At 53.6% G+C, this 23,469-nt stretch overlaps 1 protein-coding gene across 4 annotated transcripts in view; it reads right to left on the reverse strand.

The window, feature by feature from the left end:
* Window positions 1-262: 262 nt before the first annotated feature.
* The window catches only part of MAPK4 (mitogen-activated protein kinase 4), a 131,347-nt gene continuing 108,140 nt past the window's right edge, over window positions 263-23,469 (reverse strand). For all 4 annotated transcript variants that reach the window (XM_036010206.1, XM_036010204.1, XM_028524656.2 and 1 more), the window contains 4 exons: window positions 11,118-11,262; window positions 9,397-9,558; window positions 5,525-5,726; window positions 263-2,853 (listed from right to left, as the gene is read on the reverse strand). In XM_036010206.1, coding sequence (XP_035866099.1) covers window positions 2,136-2,853; window positions 5,525-5,726; window positions 9,397-9,558; window positions 11,118-11,262 — 1,227 coding nt within the window. In that variant the 3' untranslated portion in view covers window positions 263-2,135. The remainder of the gene's footprint in view (window positions 2,854-5,524; window positions 5,727-9,396; window positions 9,559-11,117; window positions 11,263-23,469) is intronic.

Consider the following 23,469-nt stretch of genomic DNA (forward strand, 5'->3'; position numbering starts at 1 on the left):
CAGCAGGTTTGGAGCTGGCCCCTGCATATGGTTTGGAATCTGCAGGATAAACACCAGGCCAGACCCAGATGATCCTGGAGTCACTTTCCCGACCACCACTCTGTGCAGATTCTCACCTCCCCTCCCCTCCGACGGCCGCCCCTCACTCCCCTGGCCTTCGTGGGTGCTGGGAGAAGCCAGCAGCTCCGATCCATCACCCACCGCTAAAGATAAGAGCAGATGACACGTAAATGAATGAGATAATAAGTGAACCAACGAATATATGTTCCAATAAAACTTTATTTGGCTCGTCCGGATCAAGTTGAATAACGCTTAATAGATTTTTTTAAAATATGAGTAGTAATAACAATTCCTCTGTAATAACAATTATATACGAACTCTGGGCAGGGTCAGCAGCTTGTTCCTTCACTGAAAACGGAAAGCCACCCTCTGAGGACAAATGGCACATGAGGAGCAGGGTACCTTTCCTTTTCTTTGAAATAAAAACCAAACCAAATACTTCGTATTGATGTAGTCTCCATTTAAAACTTGGTCAGTGTGATTACTTGTGTTTTGAAATAGAAGTTTCTAATCTGTGGCAGGTTCCGATGTACAAATCCTAGTTCGCTGATTAGATTTAAGGTGCCGTCGCAGTGAAGGTGGACACAGCTAAGACCAAGACCGGGGGACCCTCTGCCTAGTGCGGCTAGACTTCCCCGTGGGTATCTTTGGGTGTGTTGGGGTGGGGGTGGGGCTGAACACCAGCGGTGGCAATCACACGGCATTCCAGGTCCCTGGACTCTGCTTCTGCAGAGGGGCTGCTGTGCCCTCACACCGTCACCCCAGGCTCTGCGTGGGGGTGCCCCTCTGGGTGCGCATGTTCCGCACTCACCCTGGCCTAAACCAGGAGGGGCGTGGTTGCTTGGAGTCCCTCCTGCTGTCATGAGGTCTCCATGCTGCTGCCTGACCCCTGAGTGCCCTCGCTGTTGGCACCCCACCTCTCACATCTTCCTGCCTTCCTGGATTCCTCGTCCCCCAGGCCACTTGCTCTCCAATGCACTTCTTTGGGGCCTGCTCTTTGCCAGGGCTAAATAGGTGATCACAATCAAGGGCAATATTCCTGATGTCTGACAGGGCCCTTCTGAACTCTTCCCTCCTAACACATTTGCTCCATGGTAAGCACCTCATTAGGTGCGGGAGCTCTGGGGTCCATGGAATTGCTATCTTCCAACTCACCCGTGGATGACACCCCTTGGGGAGCCAGAGCTGTCACTGTGTCTGTGCCTGTGTCAGAAAAGTGTGCAAGAAGTGTGGGGGAGGTGGGTGCACAGGCCCAGGAGAATGAGTTCTCTTACCCACAGACCCCAAACTGGCCTGATCTAAACAAAGATTTCAGATCATGCAGGGGGGAGGCAAACGCAGGGGCACAGCAAATGAGAATGCCTATGCACTGGAGGCACCAGGAAAAATATGCTTGCGGAGGGAAAAGACCCTGGCTCAGTTTTCAGTTTTGGAACACAAGAAACATTGTTCCAAGTCAAAGAACATGGCATGGGTCAGATGGTCACGGACAGGGAAGATGCTCTCGGACTGACTTCTCTGACGGAAACGCCAGCGCGACCCAGCAGAGGGAGGCGTTCTACAGAGCACAGACACTGGCCGAGGGCCGGGAGACCGGGGTTCGAGGCATGCCCAAGCACTGGCTGGACTTTGCTTCTCTGCTTCTCCCTGTCTTCCCTCATCTGTCAGTTGAAGCTTTTTGGGCCAGATGGTTTCAACACCAGGCCTGCAAGATTCCTGTCTCCACCCACCCGGACAGGGCCTGAGGACTGGGTCTAAGACACGATTCTTCCCTGTACGCCACCACTTAGAAAATGCAAGGGCTTCCTCTTCGCTGGGACAGTGATCAACCCAAACTAGGCTCCTGTTCAAACCCGCTCCCAGAGGTTAAAGGCTAGTTATTAAGGCAGTTTAAGAAATGGACATTCCTCTCACTCCTCGGATCCTTCCTGTGTTCTGCTAACCCCCAGGCAGCAGAGAGGGGCGGATGGGGTGGTGGAGGTGCCAGGGAGCTGGCCTCCTCCCACCAGGCCCGGCTTTCCTAGCTGGCCCTTCTGGGTGGGGATGGGGGTTGTGCTGGAGCGCCCCCTCAGCCCTCACCACCTTTCTTTGGAGAAAGCCTCGGTCTGCACGAGATCTCCCGGGTGCTCGGAGATGCATGTGCCATTGAGGTCGCCCAGTTTATTGTCCGGTAGGTCTTCGGGCTTGGTGCAGAGTTTCAGCGCGCGGGAGATGAACACGTCCAGGTCGAACTGGGGGCTGGCGCCGCCGTCTTTGGCGGCAGGGTGGCTGGGCGGGGAGCCAGACAAGCGGTGCTCAGGGCCAGACAAGCGGTGCTCAGGGCCCTCGGGGGGCGGGCTGGCGCGCTCTGGGCCACCCTGCGTGCTCTTGACCCACTGCGCGATCTCCAGGAAGAGGCTGGCCTGCTCGTCCTCGCGCGCCCCTGCGTCTGCGGCCACGGCGGCAGTCGGGGGCGCGCCAGCCGCCTGTTTCCAGTGCGACAGGTCCAGGATGAGCTTGGGCTCGGAGTAGTGGTGCGGCTTGTTGTCGCGCCACAGCAGCTTGTCCAGGTAGGATGGCGACCCCACCTTGTAGTCGCAGGAGTGCCCATAGTCGGCCTCGAAGGCGCGCTCCATGGACGAGTGCGACTGCTCCAGGAAGCGCTCGGAGCTGCTGTGCGAGTCCTTGCGTGGATCCACCTGCACGTCCTCTGCCAGCGGTGCCGAGCCGGCGCGCGGGTCGCGCTGCACCTCGCTGGCGTCCAGGCAGCGGTCGGGCCGCCACTCCAGGTCCGAGGACAGGCTCACAGGGTACCTGCAAGTGTACAGATGGAACAGTGATTGGTTCCCCAGCCTAGTCCCTCCAGCTCTGGTCCCCACCTCGCTCCAAGGTGGGAGGGTGATGGTGAGCTTCCAGGGCTCGGGTAGAGGGACTGTTTGACTTAGCCCTTGTATAGTCCTTTTACATTCATTCAATACCCTGCAGGTATTTCTTAGCATCTGCTCTGTACCAGGTGCTGTTCTAATCACTACCAGACACCGCAGTGAACAAAACAATAAAATCCCTGTTCTCATGGAAGTTACTTTCCGGTGAATGCACCTAGGCAGTGCCCCTTAACCTTTGATGTGCTCGTAAGTTGCCGTGTTAACACTTCCGTGCAGTAGATCTCCGTGCAGTCGATCCGGGCTGGGGCCTTGGGTTCTGAGTCCTAGGAGGCTCCCAGTGATGCTGTGGGTCTGGGGACCGCACTTTGAATAGCAGGGCCCTAATGAGTGCTTCTCAGCCCTGGCTCAGATCAGAACACCTGAGGGAATACAAAGTGACATCCCATGGTGCCCTACACCCCCCAATTCTGATCCAGTAGGCCTAGGGTGGGGTCCTGCATCAGCATGGTTTGAAAACCTCCCCAAGTGATTCTAAGGTACAGCCAAGGCTGAGAACTCCTGCCCTAGTGGACTGTGTCTGATGCCCCGCAGCACCGTGCCTGGATGCAGAGCAGGTGGAGCCTACGGAAAGATTATGGGCTCCTCAGGAGAGGCCAGACACCCTTGGAACTCGGCCCTGTGTTAACTGCTCTGCAGCCATAGAAAGTGAAGGCAGCCAGCCAAGAGCAAATGAAGGGCAGGCAGGCGGGAGAGCCAGCCGTCAGCTCAGGCTGAGCCCTCCCTTCCCTGGGCCAGGTGCTCTCTGCAGAACCTTTGGGGGGAGGGGTGGGTCAGGCAGGGAGCACAGAGGAGGCATCAGCCAGCAGCCAGCTGCCCCTGAAACAAGGGACCTACTGCTCGCACAGGAAAACCCAACACACCAAGGGCAAGCAGGTCTGTGTGAAAGTACAGATTGCAGGGGCAGTCCCTTCGGTTTGAGAGGTGCAGGAAGGCCCCAATACTGCCTGCCCTCCCCATGACATGGGTAGGACCAGGGTCTCCCAGTGGTGAACACGGCCTTCTCCCACAAGGGTCCTCAAAATCACAAATGTTTCCAGCAGGAAGAATTGATGAAGACCCTCACCCTTGGCTGCTACACACCAAGGGCCAAACGGAAGTTGTAGCCTTCATAGCAGCCTGGACTGTGGACTCAGCATTATTGTCACTGCAGGTGAGGACACAGGTGTTCAGAGGTTAAGCAGTTTGTCCAGAGCAGCTGGGCCTACAGGAGGGGGTTTGCCACCACCTTGGTCCTTCACCTCCCCCACCCAGGCATGATGGGAAAGGTTCGGAGCAGAGGTGTACCAGCTTTAGAAGTGGTCAGAGTTGATGGGCAGAAACCCGGCTACTGTTTTTCCTGGCACCAACCCCATGACGAAGCCATGATTAGCATGGGATGGGCCTCGCTGAGCCCCAAATGCTGTGGAGTGGAGGGGGAGGGGCTGCAGGGACCCCAGTCAAGGGCAGGCCAAACACAGGGGGTGGCTGAGGAGAGAGTCCTCATCAATCTCCATTTGTTGGCAACTCATGATAACAATAATCGATATGGACAAACTAATACACCTGCCCAGTAATAGCAACATGGCCCTGACCCGCCATCGGTGGTACCTTCTTAATCCGAAACCCATCGAATGACGGAAAAGGAGGAATTGCTCATCTGTCACACATGTAACTAGCTGTCACATCCCCACAATAGCAGGGCTCCCACTTAGGCCCCTCGGGGTCCTAGCTGCTGAGCCCTCGACTGTATTTCTAAATTGAGCAGCTAGGGCTGTCCCTCCCAGAGTAGCAGATGGTGATTCCCAAACGTTCAGCTGCGTGCTCTAAGAGCATCAGATAGGAAAGGGCCTAAGAGATCATTATGTGCCTTGCCCACGTGGAGGCTGTTAAAAGAATCTTCTTTAAAAGTATCTTCTACCCAACTCTGATTCATCAGCAGTGACGTCTGGACACTCTGTGTTGAGAGGGATTCTGATGCCCAGCCCAGTGTAGCAGGAAAGAGTCCTGTGATTGCTTAGCCGTGTCTGACATGGATGCAGACTGGGGAGGACCCCAGATGGGCCAGATTCGGGCTGTGTGACACAATGCCAACCTCTAACCTCTGAGCTGTAGCCGCCTCAGGTGCCAATGGGCAACACCAATAATGGCACTTCCCCAAGTGGCACTCTGTGGAGCTGAACACGCCAATGGGTGGTGCAGTGGTAAATTTCGCACTGTTTTCTTGCCTTGCGTTGCTGCAGTTTACTTTTCCAGGGCAAATTCCCAGCCTGCTAGAAGTCAGCTGATCGCTCACTAATGCTTGCGGAACATTGCACTGAGCTCTGTGTGCGCCAGGTGGGGAGGAGAGCTGGCGGTGGCCGTGCTACATGGAAGAAAGCCCCTGACCTGTGCACAGGTGAGCGACAGGCTGGGCATGTCTGGGGACAGGAGAGACAAAGGCAGGGAGGTAAGTTGGAGGAAGCACCCCTGGGCTACACAATGTGGAAAATGGGGGGAAGGTCACAAAGGATCACAGCAATGTGGGCTCTAGACTCCAGGGCTGGAAACTTCTGGAAACACACCTGTCCCAGTTGGAGAGCTGGCTCTGGCTGGCGGCCATCAGCAGGATGTCGTCAATCTCGTCCTCGATGTGGAAGGGGTGCTGTGAGGTGGGCTCGTCCTCGGGGCACGAGTACGGGCTCATGTAGGGGTGCTGCAGCCCCATCTCGGCTGTCAGGCGATCCATGGGGTTAAAGGTCAGAATCTTCTCCAGAAAGTCGATGGCTGTGGGGAGCAGAACAGGACATGAAGGTCATTGGTTGCCGCTGCCACCCTGAGAAGGAGACCCCTCGGTATGGTGACATTCCCAGGGGTTTGTACTTTTCCATTTGTAAAAAGGTTTTCGGCCATTTTCTTTCTCACGATCCTCACCACAATCCAGTGGCAAATTCGGAGCAGATGCTGCTTATCTGACTTCACACAACTACGTAATAGAGGCCAGGTGGGGGGAGTGTTGGGGGGAGGAGCTTGCTCAGGGTCATGGTTGGTTACAGGAGGTCTAGGGCTAGAACTCTGCCTTAGGCTGGATTCCTCCAGAGACCAGGACTGGGGTGTAGGTGGTTATGTGGTGGTGTCCCCCAGAAGTGCACTGGGTGGAGTGGGGTGGGGTGGGGTGGCGTGTGGGGAAGGAGCCAGTCGGGGACGTGCCGATAAGCAGGTTCCTCCTGTGGGCACCTGGGGCTCAGTGCCACTGGGGTCCTCGTGGAGACAGTGTGGGACGCACCCCGGAGGCGGCTTTGCTTAGGGGGCGCTGACAAAGCATCATCACCATTATTGTCGTTATTTAAAAAGCCCCATCGAAACCTGAAGTTGGACAGCACCCACCCCAAAGGCCACTCCACTGACTCTACCAAGAACGAGCCTCCTCTTTCCTCCCCCTGACAGCTGGTCCTTTAGTGACTGCCAGATGCTTCTAGGAAGCCCTAATTCTAGAAGTCCTTCCTCTGTCAAACCTGCGTCTGTCGCCTCTGACCTCCACCCCTCAGCCTAGCTCTGCCCTTTGCGGTCCTCCGACATCAGCGTGGTCTCTCTTCCCCATGCCTGCCCGGACACACTGGCCAGTGTCTCCCAGCTGCCCCTGCGGTTAGATGTGGCTGCATGACGGGGGCCACGGAATGGGGCAGAACTGACGCGTGTACCCCAGTTCCAGGCGTGACCCATAAAAACCTCCTGCAAGAGCCTCTGCTCTCTCTTCCCTTGGCTTTAGCTGGAAGTTGGTGCCCAGGGGCACTTTGAAAGCTATGTGTTGAAGATGGCAGCTGGCAGCCGCCCTGACAGCCGGGGTGCCCGGCAGACCGTCCAACCCTGCTCCCCGCTGTCCCATCAGGCTGTCTGGACTTGAGGTCAGTAGTGAATACACTACTACAGGGTAAGCTGTAGAGATTTCAGATTTTCTGCTATGGCGCTGGCTTACCCTTAACTCATGAACCACCACACCCTCCCTCCCCCAACTCCTTTTTTCCTGGGCTCAACTTCCCCAGGTGTTTTATATAATGAGGCTTCTATACCGTCCTGCCACCCTCCTGTGGCCCAGTGGCTTCTCAGCTAGACTTCTTGGAACCCCAGAGGCTCTGAAAAGGATTCTTGGGGGCATCTCTGGTGATTAAGAGGCAAGTAGGCAAGGCTCTGAGGTCCTGATTCATCCAGAGCCTTCCTTCTACCTGTTTTGTGTATTAGGTTTCCTTGTCCGATTTGTCACTTGTGGTGTCTTTACTTCTGGTAGCAAATGGAGCTCAGAAACGTGGGGTCTCAGGGCCTGCCTCCCTTGTGCTGCATCTGTGGCATGATGGCTGCGTCAGCTGCCGGGGGACACAGTCACCTAGAATGTGTCCTTTGAGCCTCTGAGGGCTACAGCAGAGAGGCCCCTGCCTCTTCCTACATCTGCGGGGTCTCAAAAGCATGGCAGAGGGAGCGAACCAAGGGTCACCAACTGGTCTCCTAGCCAGATGGGCTTGAGTACCCTCCCGTCCACCGATATTCCATGTTCCCTGTCAGTGCTGCCTCATTACCCGAGGGCCAGAGGCTGAATGGGGTTACTTTTCAAGGCCAGAGGCAGATGAGAGAATTTTGGATGAAGCTGGCATGATGGGACGGGGCAGCAGGCTGGCTTTAGGGGACATCTGTGCAGCTGCAGGACTGAGTCCAAGTCCATCAGCCGGACATTCAAAGCCCCGTGGCTCTCAGTCCTTCTCACGTCTCCAGTTCCGTGGTTTGCGACTCACCCCACCGATCGGGGCCCTCACCACCCACTCTTCTGGGCCAGCCTCTGTCCCTCGCAGCACTTGGTGGCTCTTTGCCCCTCCCTCGTGCCCGGAGCTCTCCCTAGCCCTGTAGAACGTGCTCCTTAATCTCCATTCTCATCTCTGACGGGATTCCCTGTCTCCCCAGCTAGAGCCAGCTCTTGTGTCCATTTGGATTCCCATTCCTGGCGGTGCTCTAGCCACGGCGGGTCAGTAAATGTGGGCTGAGGCTGCTGATGACAGCGAGGAACTTCACCATATTCCATCAGGCACCAGTTCCGACTTTGCTGAGACCAGGCCCACCACTCTTGGAACCAGGTCACCAAGGGCTGCAGTGTATGTGGTTGCTTGAGGGAGGGGACATGGGTGACCCACTCTTGACCCAGAATTCCTGAGAGGTGAGCACACCTCTTGACACAGGTGGGGTTTAAACAGCAGCCTCAGAATCAAGATAGACAGGGATGGCTGAGCCTTAATTTGCAGTGAATCGAATAACCCCTCCTCCCTTTTAATGATGGGGAAACTGAGGCAGTTTACTGACTAAATGGGAATCATGGCCAAAGGCATTGCGAGTCCAAGTTCTTGGTTTCTTGATGGGGAGGAGTGCAGCAAGGACTGCTAGGTTGTACCCCGTGTCTGTGCTCCTCTTTCATAATTGTGGACACAAAGTGTCACGGGGTGAAATACCCACTTCACAGTCTCCACTGCAGTGAGGTGGGGCCCTGTGACTCAGTTCTGGCCAACAGGGCATGCGTGGAGGTGAGATGTGCCATTTCTGGCTCCCGACCTGAAGGGCCAGGGGACCCACCCTCCTTTCTGTCCTTCCTCCAGGGACAGAGGGCAGCACCGTAAGGGGCAGAACAAGAAACAGAAGGGCCGTGCGCCCCTGGATGACTGTGGAGCAGGTCCTCCTATGGACCCTGGACTGCCTGCTTTTGGATTATTATATAAAAGAGAAATAAACATCTTCATTTCTTTTTTCTTAAATAAGCACGAACTCTTATTTGAGCCATTGAGAATCTGGGTCCCTCTCACAATTGGCTGAGCCTATATCCTACTCACACAGGAGCTTCCTAAGGAGGCCTCTGGCAGGGATGGGGCCCAGTGATGACGTAATATCCGAGGTGACAGAGCCTCTCTCCTATGCCCAGGGCACTACAAATCCTACGTTACTTACTCGTCACAACAACCCGTCTAATACATATTATTAGGAGTTAAGGAAATTGAGATGCAGAGAAGTCGAGAAACTCGCCCAGGGCCAAATAGCTGGGCACCGGTGGAGCTAGGAGTTGAGCCCGGCTTTGGCTCGCAAGCAGATAAAGCTCATCATGTTCTCTGCACCACATCATACCTTCCAAGGAGGAGGAAGTAAAGGGGATGAAGGAGGAAGGCAAGCAGGAAAGACCAGAAAGAAAAGGAAGCAAACCAGGGGCAGAATGTGGAGGACCACCAATGACTGCGGTCAGGAGTGCCTGCTGGCCAGACTCCAGGGTGCCGTCCTTCCCAGTCTGGAAGCAGCCAGAGCAAAGGCCGCCTGCTGGGGGGCTCAGTTGTATGGCTAGGGACTGTGCTTGGTCCTTTTGGAAGGAGACCACCTGCCCCTGTCCCCCAGGTGACGTCCCGGGGATGCTGGCCTGGCTGTCCAGCTCAGGTACCTTCACTGTTCACTTCAGGGAGCAGCTTGCGCAGGGGCCTCTTCACCTCCCAGGTGCTGTTGACGAAGGAAGGCATCACCCTGAGCAGCTCGTCCTTGTCCTCCTCCCGGATCACAGGGATGGTGTCTAGTATGAGCTGCATCTGCTCCAGCTCGTGAGCCCCTGGGGAGGCAAATGGTAGGTGGTTAAGTGAGCTGCCCAAGTGGCTGGGTGTGTGGAAGCCCCACAGCAGCTCCAGAAGGCCTGGGCGAGGGGGGGGGGCGGGGAACACAGGACAATGGGAACAGCACTAGGCTGGGAGCCAGGTGTCCTGGGCTCTGGCCTTCATTCTGCCACTAACCTGCTATGTGACTATGAGCAGATTGCCTGTTGCCTCTGGGGCTCGGCTTTGTGAAATGTCTCTGCCTCTGAATGGAGCAGTCTGATACAGACTGAGTCAGCCAACACCGAAGGGACGGGAGCAGCCTGGCCCAGGGCCTTCCAAGTGCTCCTTCCCATATGCCTCTCCATATGTTCTTCACCAGGCTGGGGAAGGAAGTGATTTCAAGCCTAGGACTGAGCCTCAGCCTTTGGCTTCCGATTAAGAGGATTCCAGTTAGGAGGGAAAAAGAATCAGGAATAACAAATTGGGTTTGGGCTGTGTCCTGAGAGCACTGCCCCCATGCCCCTTTGGGCAGAGGGAACAAGATAGGCTCTGCCCGTCTGTGGTCAGGGTGGACCACAAGCATTCACTCATCAAACAAGTCATTATTTATTGAGCACCTTCTCTCTGGCAGGCACAGTGCCAGGTGCTGGACATGAATACCTTTCTCATCTGTAAGGAGCATCAGTCTTTATGCATCTCAGAAACTCGTCTTCTATAGCCAGGCAACACTGGCGCCTGCATCGGGGCTTTGGCACTGCTGGTATGGGTCCTGCTCTGACCTCCAGGCCGCAACTGCTTTCATTATTTCCGGTTTTCCTTTTTGCATAAGTAGCCTTTCCACCTCCTCTACCGGGGTGAACCCTCAACTAAGCCTCTCTTTCCTGGAGGAGTCCCCCCTGGCTCATCCCCACTGCACAGTGGACCGTCCCCTTACCACCTGTTTCCATGGGATTCCAGGCTGTCAGAGGCCGGTGGCCCAGGACAGGCCTTTCCATGTCCCCTCACAATGCCCTGGGTGGCACTAATCATATGCAAATGCTGGCAGTGCCCACCCAGAAAGTGCCTACAGCATCGGGGTCTGCTCCCAAGGAGACCCTTTGGCCTCTCCCTCCAGGGGGCTCATGGAGGGTTGGTTCAGGGACTCTGGAAGCCCCATGTGGGGTGCCCTCTCCAAATGAGCACTGCAGACTAACAACTGCTCAGAGTGGCAGGGAGACATGAGGAAGGGGCTGGAAATGGAGGGCAGGTGTTTCTAGAGGTCAATCTCAAGGTGTTTAAATACAACTGGTTACTTGATTCTGAAAGTTCTGTCCTCGGAGATTATTTTGAGTCTAGTACTTTGCCTGAAATGATAGCAAGGTGCCTCCAAGTAGTGCCATAAAAGCCACAGCGGTTATTTCAAAGAGAAAGTTAGCATGTTTTGTGCACTCAGTTCTTCCTTCTTCTCGAACATCACCAAAAGAAAAAAAAAACAGAAGGGAAAAAACAAACAAAATAAAAAAAGGAGAAGAAAAGGGAAAAAAAACAAATAGAATGACACCGGAAGAGAAGGAAGGTGGTGTGGGTAGCAGCTTACCTGCAAAGAGCATTCTCCCCGTGAGCATCTCGGCCAGGATACAGCCCGCGGCCCACATGTCGATGGCTTTGGTGTAGTTGTTAGGGGAGAGGAGCAGGCGCGGTGAGCGGTACCACTTCGTTACCAAGCCTTCCGACAGATAACCCTGCAAGACAAAACCCCCGGCTCCATTCATCCTCCATGCATATTCCCACACCCCCACTCGTTTCTCTTCCCTCTACCCTGTCCTGTGGATCTGGAAGGAGCATTAGGGAACAGAGTTCTGATTATCAGAGTTCAGGTTCATTTGTGGGGCTCAGAGAATCTCAGGAGGCCCTGGAGTTCTCCTGTGTAGAAAGGGACTCAGGATACCATTATTTTAGAGGTATCCTACACCAGCCTGATGTAACTGTGCAAAACAATTCTGCCCTCATCCAGCAAGAGGGTGGATAAACAAGAGCCACACTCGAGTTCATTACTGCCACTAACAGAATAATGATGAGACAATGGAGTTTCACTTATCTAGTGGCTGAATCTCAGAAACAGCCATACGTTTGAAATCAAGCCAGCTGCTTTGGTGCTAAAGGTTAGAATTAATGCAGCTACAATGCCAGAGCCAAGCCCCTGCTGAGTATGGGTAAGGCGAGCTTCATGATAGATGCCAATGAAGGACCTGTGAAAGCAGACCTAAATGGCAAAGTGGACACAGCTTTTGCCCGGAGGATTCTGTGATCAGATAGTGTCTTTTGGTGGGATAGATATTCTAGTTGATTTCAGCCATTTCTCAATAATGTGGTCTGGGATGGAATCCCTCCCTATAAGGTACAATGATGACCTAAAGTGGTTTCAGCACAGATAAGAAAATATAGCCAGGCAATTTGGAAATTGTTCTCTACATAATTCAGAAGGCTGGCCCGACAGCGAAACATGGGAAATGTCCACCCAGATTAACTGAACAATCTCTCTAAAGTGGGCACATGGACTCATTGTGGATTCAAGGTGAGACCATTCAGATTGGGGGGCTCCAATGAGAGATTCTAGGGATGGTCTTGTTATTTGATGACGTCATGCCCTGTTTGGCATTTGAATTTGCCTTTTTGCTGACGTAAAAAGTATCGCAGACCCAAGTAAAAATGTATGAAAAGTTTGAAAGCCCAAGTACCCAGGCACTTCCGAACAGTTAAATCTGAAACCTTTTCAGTTGTTGAGCGACGATTTGTTGTTTAAAACCTTCTCAGGGCCCTGGAGCGTGACAGCAGCTCTCTCTCCTCTGTGTCACAGATTTCTTCAGAGTGGGGCTCAAACCGGTGGGGGAAAGGGGAAAAGAGGAAAGCACCCCTGAGCCGGAGGTGACTACAGCAAAGCCGTTCCCTGGCCTCAAAGCTCCCACCGGAATGAACGCCGTACAGTTTGTTAACGCACCCCCCTTTCTCTCCCTGGGCATCTACACGCATGCATTCCACTGGCGGAGGTCCTCGCACCCACTGCCCTACCTGGCCAACGCACACTCAGGCCGGCTTCCTCTCAGAAGCTTCCCCATTCGCTGGGATGAGGTGGATGCCCCTCCCAGGAGCTCCAGGGTCCCTGTTTGGCTACTTTTTCTCCAATTCTATCAAGTCCCTCACTCTCCGACTACTAGACTCTATGCTCCTCATGAGCAGCAGCTATATCTCATTCCACAGCCATTTCCACATTGCCTAGCCCCCAAGTCGGCTTCTTAGGAAGTGTTCAGTCAACGCTATTGAACAAAGGAATGAATAAATGAATCAATAAGGAATGCCTCCTATGATCTGATCTGAATCCCCTTCAAAACAAGGCATGTTTTGCAGGGATCACTGACCCTTTTCTTTGACGTACCTGACTGTCCACAGAGTTCCAGTTCCTATTTTCTTTTTTTTTAAAGATTTTATTTATTTATTTTTAGAGAGGGAAGGGAGGGAGAAAGAGAGAGAGAGAAACATCAATGTGTGGTTGCTGGGGGTCATGGCCTGCAACCCAGGCATGTACCCTGACTGGGAATCGAACCTGCGACACTTTGGTTCACAGCCCACGCTCAATCCACTGAGCTATGCCAGCCAGGGCTTTCCAGTTCCTACTTTCAAAGGTGGATAAGAAGTTGACAAAAGTTGGCAGTCATTTGTGCCTTGCCTTGTTTCAAGAAGGATTGGAAAATGTAAGTCATTTTTTAAAGGTCAGGTATATCGAGGTATGATTTACATACAGTAAGTAAAATTTGCCCTGTTTAGTGTATAGTTCTGAGTTTTGACAAAAGCTTGGAACCACATAACCACCATCACAATCAAGATAACAATGTCATCATCTCAAACAAGTCCCTGTGTCCCCTTCTTGTCACTCCAGTTTGGCCTTGGTTCCGAATGTTGTGTAAATGGAATCACAGTCTTTTGAGTCTGAATTCCTTCACCGAGCATGATGAGTTTAGACTCAGCCAGGTTGTGGGCACAGTAGTTCGTTAGGGGCTGAGGTTGGATTCTAAAAATTACAGAGACAAGCCAAGCTGTCTGTATGAGGTCACTTCCGAGTGGGTGGGTTATAAAGAAAGGATGGTCTGATTTTGTTTTCCAGCCAGAGGCTGCGACTGTCAGAGGAAGACTAAAGCAGGGATGGGATCGCCCAGATGGGAGGCTAGGTGAGGAAAGTTTTCCCTGATATGCAAATAAACAGTCTTTTAGGGATTGGAATTCCCCATAATTAACACCTGCCTCTCTGCAGCATCTGGGGCTGAAGAGAAGTGGGGACCTGGGGCGGGAGGGACTTCCTTCCAAAACACCTGCTCTCAAGCGAAGGAAAGATGTTCATTTGGGCAAAGCTGCCCATGGGCCAGAATTATGGGCCTGGGCCTTGATAGCAGTTGGGAAAGTTAACCCCTGCTTCTTGCTTACCTTTGCAACCTGCTGGATTTTTCTTAATGACTAGCTACTTCCTGATGCTTACTTGTCCCTCAAGCCCTTTGCAAACACAGAGTATTCACTGATGTGTTTCTGGAGCCACGGGACAGAGAAGAATCTGGGAAAGTACAGTGTCTTCTGCCTGGCTCTGAAGCAAGAGGACCCTGGGGAGGGGGGGATGAGAACAAACAGATGCCCCCTTCCCCGGGGTGGGGGAGTGGGTGGACCCAGGAGGCCCGCTGAGCCCTGGGCGTCTGAACAGGAGACACTGGGGGTCCATGATGTGACTCTGGTGATCTAAGTTCAAGAGAGGAGTTTCAGCTGAGTAGATGGGATGAAAGTCAGAATTTTCTAGAATAAAAAAATTCTTTAACGAATACTAGGGAGTGGAGACTCAATTTGATCAGAAGGGCTCATAAATCACTAAGTATATGGGCTCACGGAAACCCCTAAGCGGCTTTGCTGCTGAGCCTGCAGAGAGGAGAGGGTGGGCTCCCCTTGAGGTGGAGGCCCCTGACCTCAGTGATCAGACCGGGCCTCCAAGGGGCCGCCCCGTGGGCAGGCTGACTGGGGGGGAGGCGAGTGGGACAGCAGGCACACGCCTCACACACTGTCCCGTGAGCTCCAACACAGCACTGCCCTGAGGAGACACGGAGCCGACATCCTGTAATTCTCTGAGGCCCCCTCTCAGCAGACGAGAGGCAAGACCGGAACAGGGCTGTCCCTTTCCTTCTGCCACCCGGTCCCTTGGCGTTCCTGGTGAGAGGCTGACTCTGGGGGCGCCACTGGGAGGCAGTCGGACACGGTTTCCTGCCTCCGGGGCCTTCGGGGTTCCTCCAGCTGTTGCTCCTACCAGCCCACTTTGCTGTCCTTGTAGAGTCCTGGACAGCCAATGGGAAGCTTTGGCTTTGAAAGCTTCAGAGGCGTTTGAGAAATAGTACTCTAGCAGCAGCTGCCCCGAGTGAGGGTGATGAGGGGCCCGCAGCCAGCCCAGAGGGAAGGCGCCATCAGAGCTCTGAGCATTCCTTTGTCGGAAGAAGCAGGGGAGTGTGGACTCAGTCCCAGATGCCTGCCAGGAAGTTTGGGACAGCCTTGCTCAAACTCACCCTGGAAGGGTGGGCACCCATCTCCTGCCCTGCCCAGCCAGCGCTGTGTGGGCTCCTGTTCTGTGTGGCTTGCCCTGTCTATGTCTCTACCACCTGGGGCCCGAGCTCGAGGGTCTGGGCGTGGGAAGGCTGGGGGAGAAGCTATGATCCCATGGGCCTCCGACTTTATGCATTAATGACAGTGTAGCTCCAAGCCTCTCACAAGGACGGGAAGAATTTAAATGGGGACAACATTCTCCCGAGAAATCCAGTCAACTCTCCCTCTCCCTCTCTGAATACAGTGGTGGGGTGATAGGGCAGGAAGAGGAGCTCCCGCCTCGTACTGAATGGATGCTTCTGGCCAGGATGGTGGGGGCCCTGAGAGCCTCGCTTTCCCAACCTGCATTCTCCTCCAGCATGTGTCCTGGGAGCGCGTGTGCCTCCCTGTGACCCAGAAGTGAAGACGAGCAAGATCCTCCCTGACCTCAAAGAGCGTACAACATGGTTAGAGGGACGAAAAGATGATCAGAAGGACCAGGAAGTGAACTCGGTCAACTCCGAGTAAGGTGGGACTTGCTCTGTGCTGGACACTGTGTGTGCATTTTACACAAATTCATTCAGCAGTCCTTCCATCAGCCTCCTGATGCAGGCTCTCCGTGGGGTGGGAACACGACATGCCCGAGTCCAGAGCCCGTACGCTACTCTGTGTGCGGCTGGGCCTCACCACCACGCACACTAGGCGGGGTCGATGATAAGCAGCAAGGGCTAGAGGTGTGCTCAGAGTTCAGAGGGGTCATACTTTGTCCTGAGGCGGGTCAGGGAAGGCTTCATGGGCGTGAGGTTCGAGTTGGTCTTGATGGATGGGAACATCTTAGATGGCTGTGCTAGGGAACCTTCCAGGTGGTGATGCAGAGCCTGTGGGAATGCGGGTGATGGGGTGGGAAGACCTAGAATGTGCTCAGGGGCCAGAGAAACTTCTGGACAAATGGGATATGGGGCAGGGACTTAGTCAGTGGTCCTCAAGGACCCCCTGCACCAGAATCAGGGGAATTGCCTGTGAGATGTGCAGACTGCCCGAAGCTACTGGTCTCCACTTCAATGAGCCCCCTCCCAGTTTGAGAACCCCAGGAAGAACAAACGGAGTGGGGAGGGTTGCAGAGTGTGGGGCAGAGGAGTGGTGGGCATGTTGGGAGTTTCAGTGCTGGCTGCAGTAGGGCCCTTGCCGCCTTAACAGTGGGAGCCGCGCTCAAGCAGGGAGCTGCTAGCAAAGATGCTGCTTTCTGGGTAGCAGGGGATTAATGGGCGCAGGACTGCCCCTGGGCACCACATTTCCTTGGAAGGGGTTAGGGATGCCTACACACACCCCTGTCTGATCTAGAAGAAACTGGGTCAAGTAAAAAAGAAATCAGCTGTGGAAAAGTAAACCTCGTAGCCTTAGGGGTCAGTGGGGGCTGTCCCACGGGGCTGTGATTCTCGCGGCGAAGTCCTGATGGATGTGTCGTGGCAGACAAGGGCGCGCCACACAGAGAATGCTGAAGGTTGGGCACTTTGACCCTGGAGAGCGTGGGCAGGGGCCTGGAGAGCTGCCTTTAGCCGTCTGCAAGGCTATCTATCATGCAGACAAGGAGTTAAGTTTGTTCTCAAAGGCTCTGGGGACAGACAAAGGCAAAGCATGAGATGGATATCTATGCGTTATAATACTAACAGCTAACATTTATTGAGCTTCTCAAACTGCTCTAACTGCTTTGTATGGATTGACTCACGTCATCCTTGCAACAACCCCCTGAGGCAGAGACGCTCTCATTACAGTCATTTTACAGTGAGAAAACGGAGGCACAGAGAGGATAAGCAACCTATCTGGGGTCACACAGCAGATCCTACCCCAGGCTGCGTGGATGCAGCACCTTTGATCTGAATATGGGGCTCTACGCCCTTTCACCTAAGAGAGCCCTCTAAAGCCATCAGGGCTCCCCGAGACGGGGACTGGACCCTAGACAGACAGAGATGTCCGATCACAGAATGAGCAACCTTGTGGGGAGGCACGCCAGCACCCACCCTCCCGGCTGACCCCAGAGCACAGGTCCTCAGACTCCGGGGAGCTCTGGAACAGTCAGGGACTTGGAGGAAATGCAGATCCCATTTCACCTGACAAACCAGGTAATATGCATTTGCACCAGCAGGGCCCCAGGTGATCTGTAATGCCCTGCCCCGTGGAGTTCTGATTGCCTCACGGCCGGGCAGGTTTCTCCAAGCCAGCAGTAGCCTGACCTGTAGCAGGGGTTGATTCTTTGTGTTACAGACACTCATCAAAATGTCATTTAGAAAAACAACACCATCCCAGAGGCCCAGTTTAAGGAGAAATATCTGGCCTCCCTTTCCACGGCCTTCTCCCTCTGAAGGTATAATTCTTACGTGTGCCGGTATCCATATCGGGCATGTTAGAAGCCTTTTTAAAGAGAAAGAACACCACAGCCAAACAGCCCTTCTAATTGCTGACTCCAAACGCATTCTATTAAACTCATTTCCATGAAAATATGCAGCGGGGACTCTCAAGCTGAGGGAAGGAATGCACAATCTCCAAAGCCCAGCAGAGTCATTTGTAAGTCATCTGGTACATTCTGTTTATGCAGCTAAAATACACACAGGTGAAGAAATAGCACCATTAAATCAGCTGCACTGACTTTTCATTAACTTTTAAGGGGCCCTAAATGCTGATCAGCTGCCCCTCCTTCTCACTCCGAGCTCTGGGGACTCTGCCCCCTGCAATTCACCAGCCCCAGGTTTCCATGGAAATCAACCAAAGGCCAGTTAGGTTCCTGCAGCCCCCATGCGTTCATTTTTGCTTCAAAAATGATAGCATTGCTTTTAAAAAAATAATTTATTTTTAAATGTGGTAAAATGCACGGAACACAGCATTCACCATCTTAACCGTTTTCAAGAGTGCAGCTCCGTGGCATTAAGCACACTCGCGTTGTTGTGCACCCCCCGCCGCCATCACCAGACTCCTCATCTTGCAAAACGGAGTCTGTACCCGAGAAACAACACCCCACAGTCCTTGCCCTCGGGCCCCTCGCAGGCGCCCTGCTACTCTGTCTCTGTGAATTTGATTGTCCTAGGTACCTCATGCAAGTGGGATCCCACAGTATTTATTTGTCCTTTGTTGACAGGCTTACGTCACTCGGCATAACACACCTCTCCTTACTTTTCAGCAGCAGGAAGGTGGGAGCCATGGAGTTGGGCCACTTTTTAGAAAGCGCTTTCTTGAAATGGGGTCGTCTTCTAATTCACTTAGAGCTCACCATTACAGACAGAAGCTTCGGACCTTATCCTCATGGGGTCCAAATCATGAACTCTGAGTTCTATGACAGTGCAAAGACAGGACAATATGTTTTGTTTGCTCGGAGCTGTACCAAGACCACCAGCTTTGATCCCGCCATCCTCGCCAGGACCAGCTGCTGGGTTGATTCGAGGGGAGAGTGAAGAGGAGGCTGGGTTCAGCTGCTTCAGCCTCCGTTTCCCCATCTGCTCGTGCGGCTGGTCTCCCAGCTGTCCTCTGTGGGGCACTGGAGTCGCAGGAAGCTGCGTTGCACTCAACAGCCATCTTTAAGCGACAGCCCTGCTGGGCTGAAGTGATTAATTTTTAACGGGCTGGTCGGTTTGTGAGCAAATGGCTCCTTCTAGGAAGATGCATTAACTGTCAGGCTGTGTGTAAGCAGACATGTGTCTCGCTGACTTTCACGGGGGAATCTGGTGGCACCCTGGAGCGGCGGCTCCCAGCCCTGCTGCACCACGGAAGCGTCTGGGGAACTTAAGACAATTCTGATGCTCAGGGCGCCTGCTGTAAAGATTACGTTGGAATCTCTGGGGCACATGCAGGCATCAGTAATTTTTAAATCTCCCCAGGCAATCCCAATGTGTAGCCATATTTAAGAACCAGTGTCCTACAGATCTTTAGTCCACCTGCTTTGGAAAGGCATGCCATGTTTTCATGGTTCCCCAGTTAGTGCAGGCTTCTATTTCTAGCTCCATTCAAGATGAGACAAACCCTGGAATAGGCAGAGGCCTTCCCCAGATGGCTGACCCACGGGAAGTAAAAATTTACGGGATTATAACCGATAGTAACAATAGCCGGCATTTACTGAGTATGATACGCCAGGCACAGTGCCAAGAACTGCTTTATTATTAGTGCATTTAATGATCAAGATGACCTGATGAAAAAAAATAGGCCAAATCAGGTATTAATTGGCAGGGCTGAGATTTGATCCTAACAAATCTAGTGACTACAACCAGGTGCCTGTCACCATGGGGCATACAGCTTAGTGGGGAGAACAGCTGACTGTATACATGTAACAATATGTCTGGTGGAGACAGGGCTAGGAATAAAAATGAAGGGGGCGAGGAGACAGAGTGATGGAGTGGGTGGGGAGTCCCGAAGGCCTCTCTGACGAGGGGACATGAGTGGAGTGAACCAGGGGAGCCATCTGTGTGTAGGAGCATCAGAGCAGTTGACCTCTGACCCCAAGCCTTCCTGCTCTGCCCCCTCCCCCCGCCCCACGTGACAGCAGCACTCTCCTCGTGCTCCTCCCACCTGGCCAGCCTTCCTCTCCGACCCCTCATCAACATTCAGGTATAAATAACCGAGAACACCTCCGAGTGGAGGGAGGAATCCAATATTGGATGAGCATTATGCACAAGAGATTTTGCCAGGTTTAACTCAGCTGACTTCGTGACAAGCCTGTAAGATAGGTATTTATTTTTTCATTGTAAATCTGGAGAGATTAATGCAGGCCCCTCCCCTCTGCCTGGTTTAGCCGATGAACAGCCCTGTGTTCCTAGATCCCTTCATTTCCAAATCCACTGCTCTGCAGTGGGGGAGGCCCCGCAGTCAGGGACCACCTGTTTTCCCTCTACCTGCAGTGAGCAGGTGGGTGCTCACTTTAAACGTGGGGCACAAACGGGATAAAAACCTGAAGCTGAAGGAATGACCCATATGCCCACAGTGCAATTTCAGGAACTGACCACCTGTCAAGAGGAGATTATTTTCAAGTTTCTTGGCCATGTTAAAATCACAGGGCAAAGGTAGTCACCGTGTTCGAGTCCAGCCCTTGGAAATCCAGGAGCTCCCTCGGGCGGGAGCAGCTGTGGATTTCTATTTGACATGACCTTGATGCCGTGGGGGGGTAGCTGGGCCCCTTGGCCTGCTAGTCTGGCCAGGGGGCAGCCTGGAGGTCAGACACAGCACTTTAGAGAAGAAAGAGGATATTAATGCCACAGCACTTCTGAGTAATGTGTATAATAGTTACGTGCAGTTGCCAGCTCTGACCATGCGCGAGGCACCAGCCTAAGCTCACTCAGCGTTCCTTCATTTGGTTCCCCTGACACTGTCGCAAGGTGGGCACTGTTACTACCTCTGCTCTAGGGGAGGCCAGTAAGGGGGCTTTGAAGGGTGGGCTGAGACAGGAAGGTCAAGGACACAGTAGCAAGGTCGCCAAGTCCCCCAACAGACAGTTCAGTCCCCAAATTTCTTCTCCTGCCACCATCCACCCTATTTGTGCTCTTCCTTCCCAGGGGCTTGCACCCCCTCCCTTCACCAGAAGATAAGCATTCCCCACCCCCCACCCCACTTTCACTTTGCAGAGCACACTAGGAAGAATGAAAGGAACTTCCTTGGGCTCCCCTTTCTCTGAAGGCTGTGGGGTCTAAACCACCAGCTTCGTTGAAGGAAACTAAGATGGAATTAATAGACAAAGGAAAGTAAGAGATGTTGGCAGGGTCTTGCTCCTTCCCGTTCACGCAGGATCAGGTGGAACTTAGAAGGTGGGGCTGATTTCACAGCCTCCAGGTGGCTTCAGTGCTTAAATACACAGATGGCTGTGGGGCGGGCCTGGCGTTGGGCCCGCAAGAGCTTACCCACAGGTGCTGGAAGTTCCTCTCTCACAGGGTCCTGCAAAGGGAGGGGGGCCAGGCCTGTGTGGGGTTCCTGCAGCAGGGAGGCCCTGACCAGGCCCATCCTGTGTGTGGGAAGGAAGTAGCTACCTGTGGAACGTGGCCGAAGGAGGCAGAAAAGCCCTGCTACCTCTGAACTTGGCTACCTGCCTGTTCTGGTGTTGAAAAGTCTGGTCTCTAGCGCCAGAAGTCACTGCTGTTATTTAAAATGGGATTTTCCAAAATGGGCTCACACCCCAGAGACGCTAAAGGGGAAGGTAAAAGCATGTGGCCAGATGCCCTTAGGACAGGTTGGCAACACCCAGGAAGTTTGCTTATGGAGTCTCAGGACCTCCTAGACAGGGATTTAGGATGCCAGCACTCGCCACACCCCTTTGTCCACATAACCACTTTTGTTTTTAGGTGCCTCTTGGGGACCAGTCTTTCTCAGGACACTCAGGAAATACTGAGTCAGGTCCCCATGAGCACGTTTACCTGGAAGAGAAAACATTGACCCAGTAGCCCCCATCTCCCACTGCACCGGCAAGAGTAACGGCACCGTGGCTCCTGCTGAACGGGCTCCACCCGAATGCAAACTCACACTGCCTCCCCCACTTATCTCCGAGCCCCTGTGGGCAGGGACCATGGGACTTGCTGCGCCTCCTGAGACCTGAAGGCAGGGTGGCTGCAGGTTACAAAAGCCATGAGAGATATGGGGAGTGCAGGCCTGCCAGGGAGAAGCATGGAGCCCCCTCGCTTGCAGGGAGGAGGGCTGTGGGGAGGGGCAGGAGGGTGGCAGAAAGCCCTGAGATCCACTCCAGCCCCCTCTCCAACACTGCTTCTGTCAGGGTCCAAAGACAGCTGTCTGACCCTGACCTTGAGAAGGGGCTCTTCTCTGTGGTGACAAGTCAGCCTACTCAGATCACATCATCAACCAGGGACCACATCTTCTCTCAGCAGAAACAGTTCTCTTCCTAGAAACGCTGCAGGTCCCAGAGCTCATCCCACTTGGGAGGTTGCCCCAGGCACTGAAAGGATGCCCAGGCCCTCTGCTCAGGGACTTCGGGTCCGGCCCCATTCCAGAGGCTTTGCTGACGGGTGTTTAGTAAGTGTTTCCAGTGGGTCTGGCCCTGCGTGTGGCGCTCTGAGTCCAGGGACTGTCCTCAGGGGGCTGTCCACCTGGTCTGGGCAGAGTTTGCTGGTTCAACCGCAAAGTCCATCCTTAAATCCGGGGCAGTCACCCGTAGGTGGGGGAGTGAGAACGGAGCGGTCACAGGGGAGGATGAAGCAGAGAGAAGGCCAGGGTACATCCAGGTTTGGCGTGGCTTCTTAAAAAATACAAAAGTATGGGGGCGGGTCAGTCAGGACGGAAACGGACTACTCCCTAACACATCGCTGCCAAAGTATCTTACTTGGAAAACATCGCAACAATGCTTGACCACGTGCACGCATTGTCGGGGCCCCTCCCAGGGCGTGGCGGGGGGGCATGCAAGTGAGGGACCCTGGGTTGGCTTTGTGAACTCCCTGCTCGGTGGGCTCTCTCCAGGAGACTGCACAGAGTGCATAGGGTCAAAGAAGAGGCGACTGGCAGAGGGAGACAGGGAGGCATCTTGTCAGGACTTTCAAGGTAGAAGAGCAGGGACACATTCTAGAAACCCTCCCTGAGGCAAAGCAAAGCGGGGCCTATCCTCTCACAGATGGAGAGAAACTGTCTGAAGAGCAGTCATCCCAGCGAGTACAGAGGAAGCCGGCGTGGTCCTGAAGGATGTTTCTTTCCTTCCACACACCAATAAGTTCACAGGATTTTTGGCCACTAGAAAAGGTCTCTCTGATCCTGTTCCTTTACCTCCTTGTTTCCTTAAACTCCTTCACCAGTGGCCCACATCCTTAGTTTCATTTTGAGAGAAACAGCTGAAAAAGCAAATTTCTTGCCTCCCTCAAGAGAATATGCAGTGATTTTATTCTCTACACTCAGCAATGCATCTTAAAAGTTTGGGGGACACCAAGGGAGGCAGGAGAATGCAAGAGCCCATGACACTTAGAAGGAGGCGGGGCTCTGAGGCGGGATAGGTATGTGAGAGGTGGGAGTGGGCCCCGAAGATCAAGTCTGCCTTCTTCCCAAGTGTCCATGACTCCCCCTCAGTGGGTCCTGCCCACCCTGGGCAGATGGTTCTGAGGAAGAGTGGTGGTCTCGGCTTCACTATTTATGACAAAGTGCTGCAAGTGAATTCAATTTTCAGAACTGCCATGCACGTGTGAACCTCTTGTTTACTCATTTTCACAGCTGTGTAGCATTCTGGTGTGGCTGCAGAGGGAGTGTGTGAAAAGGTGCTGGTGTCCTGTTAGACTTACTCCTAGCTATGCAGTGTATAGTAAAGAATTCGGCTGGTCTTTGTTCCTGGTTCCTGGGAGGGAGCCTCTCACCCCTTGGCATTTCCTGAATGATATGCGTGTCTC

Source organism: Phyllostomus discolor, chromosome 9, assembly GCF_004126475.2.
Source record: "Phyllostomus discolor isolate MPI-MPIP mPhyDis1 chromosome 9, mPhyDis1.pri.v3, whole genome shotgun sequence".
In the NCBI taxonomy this organism is placed as follows: domain Eukaryota; kingdom Metazoa; phylum Chordata; class Mammalia; order Chiroptera; family Phyllostomidae; genus Phyllostomus; species Phyllostomus discolor.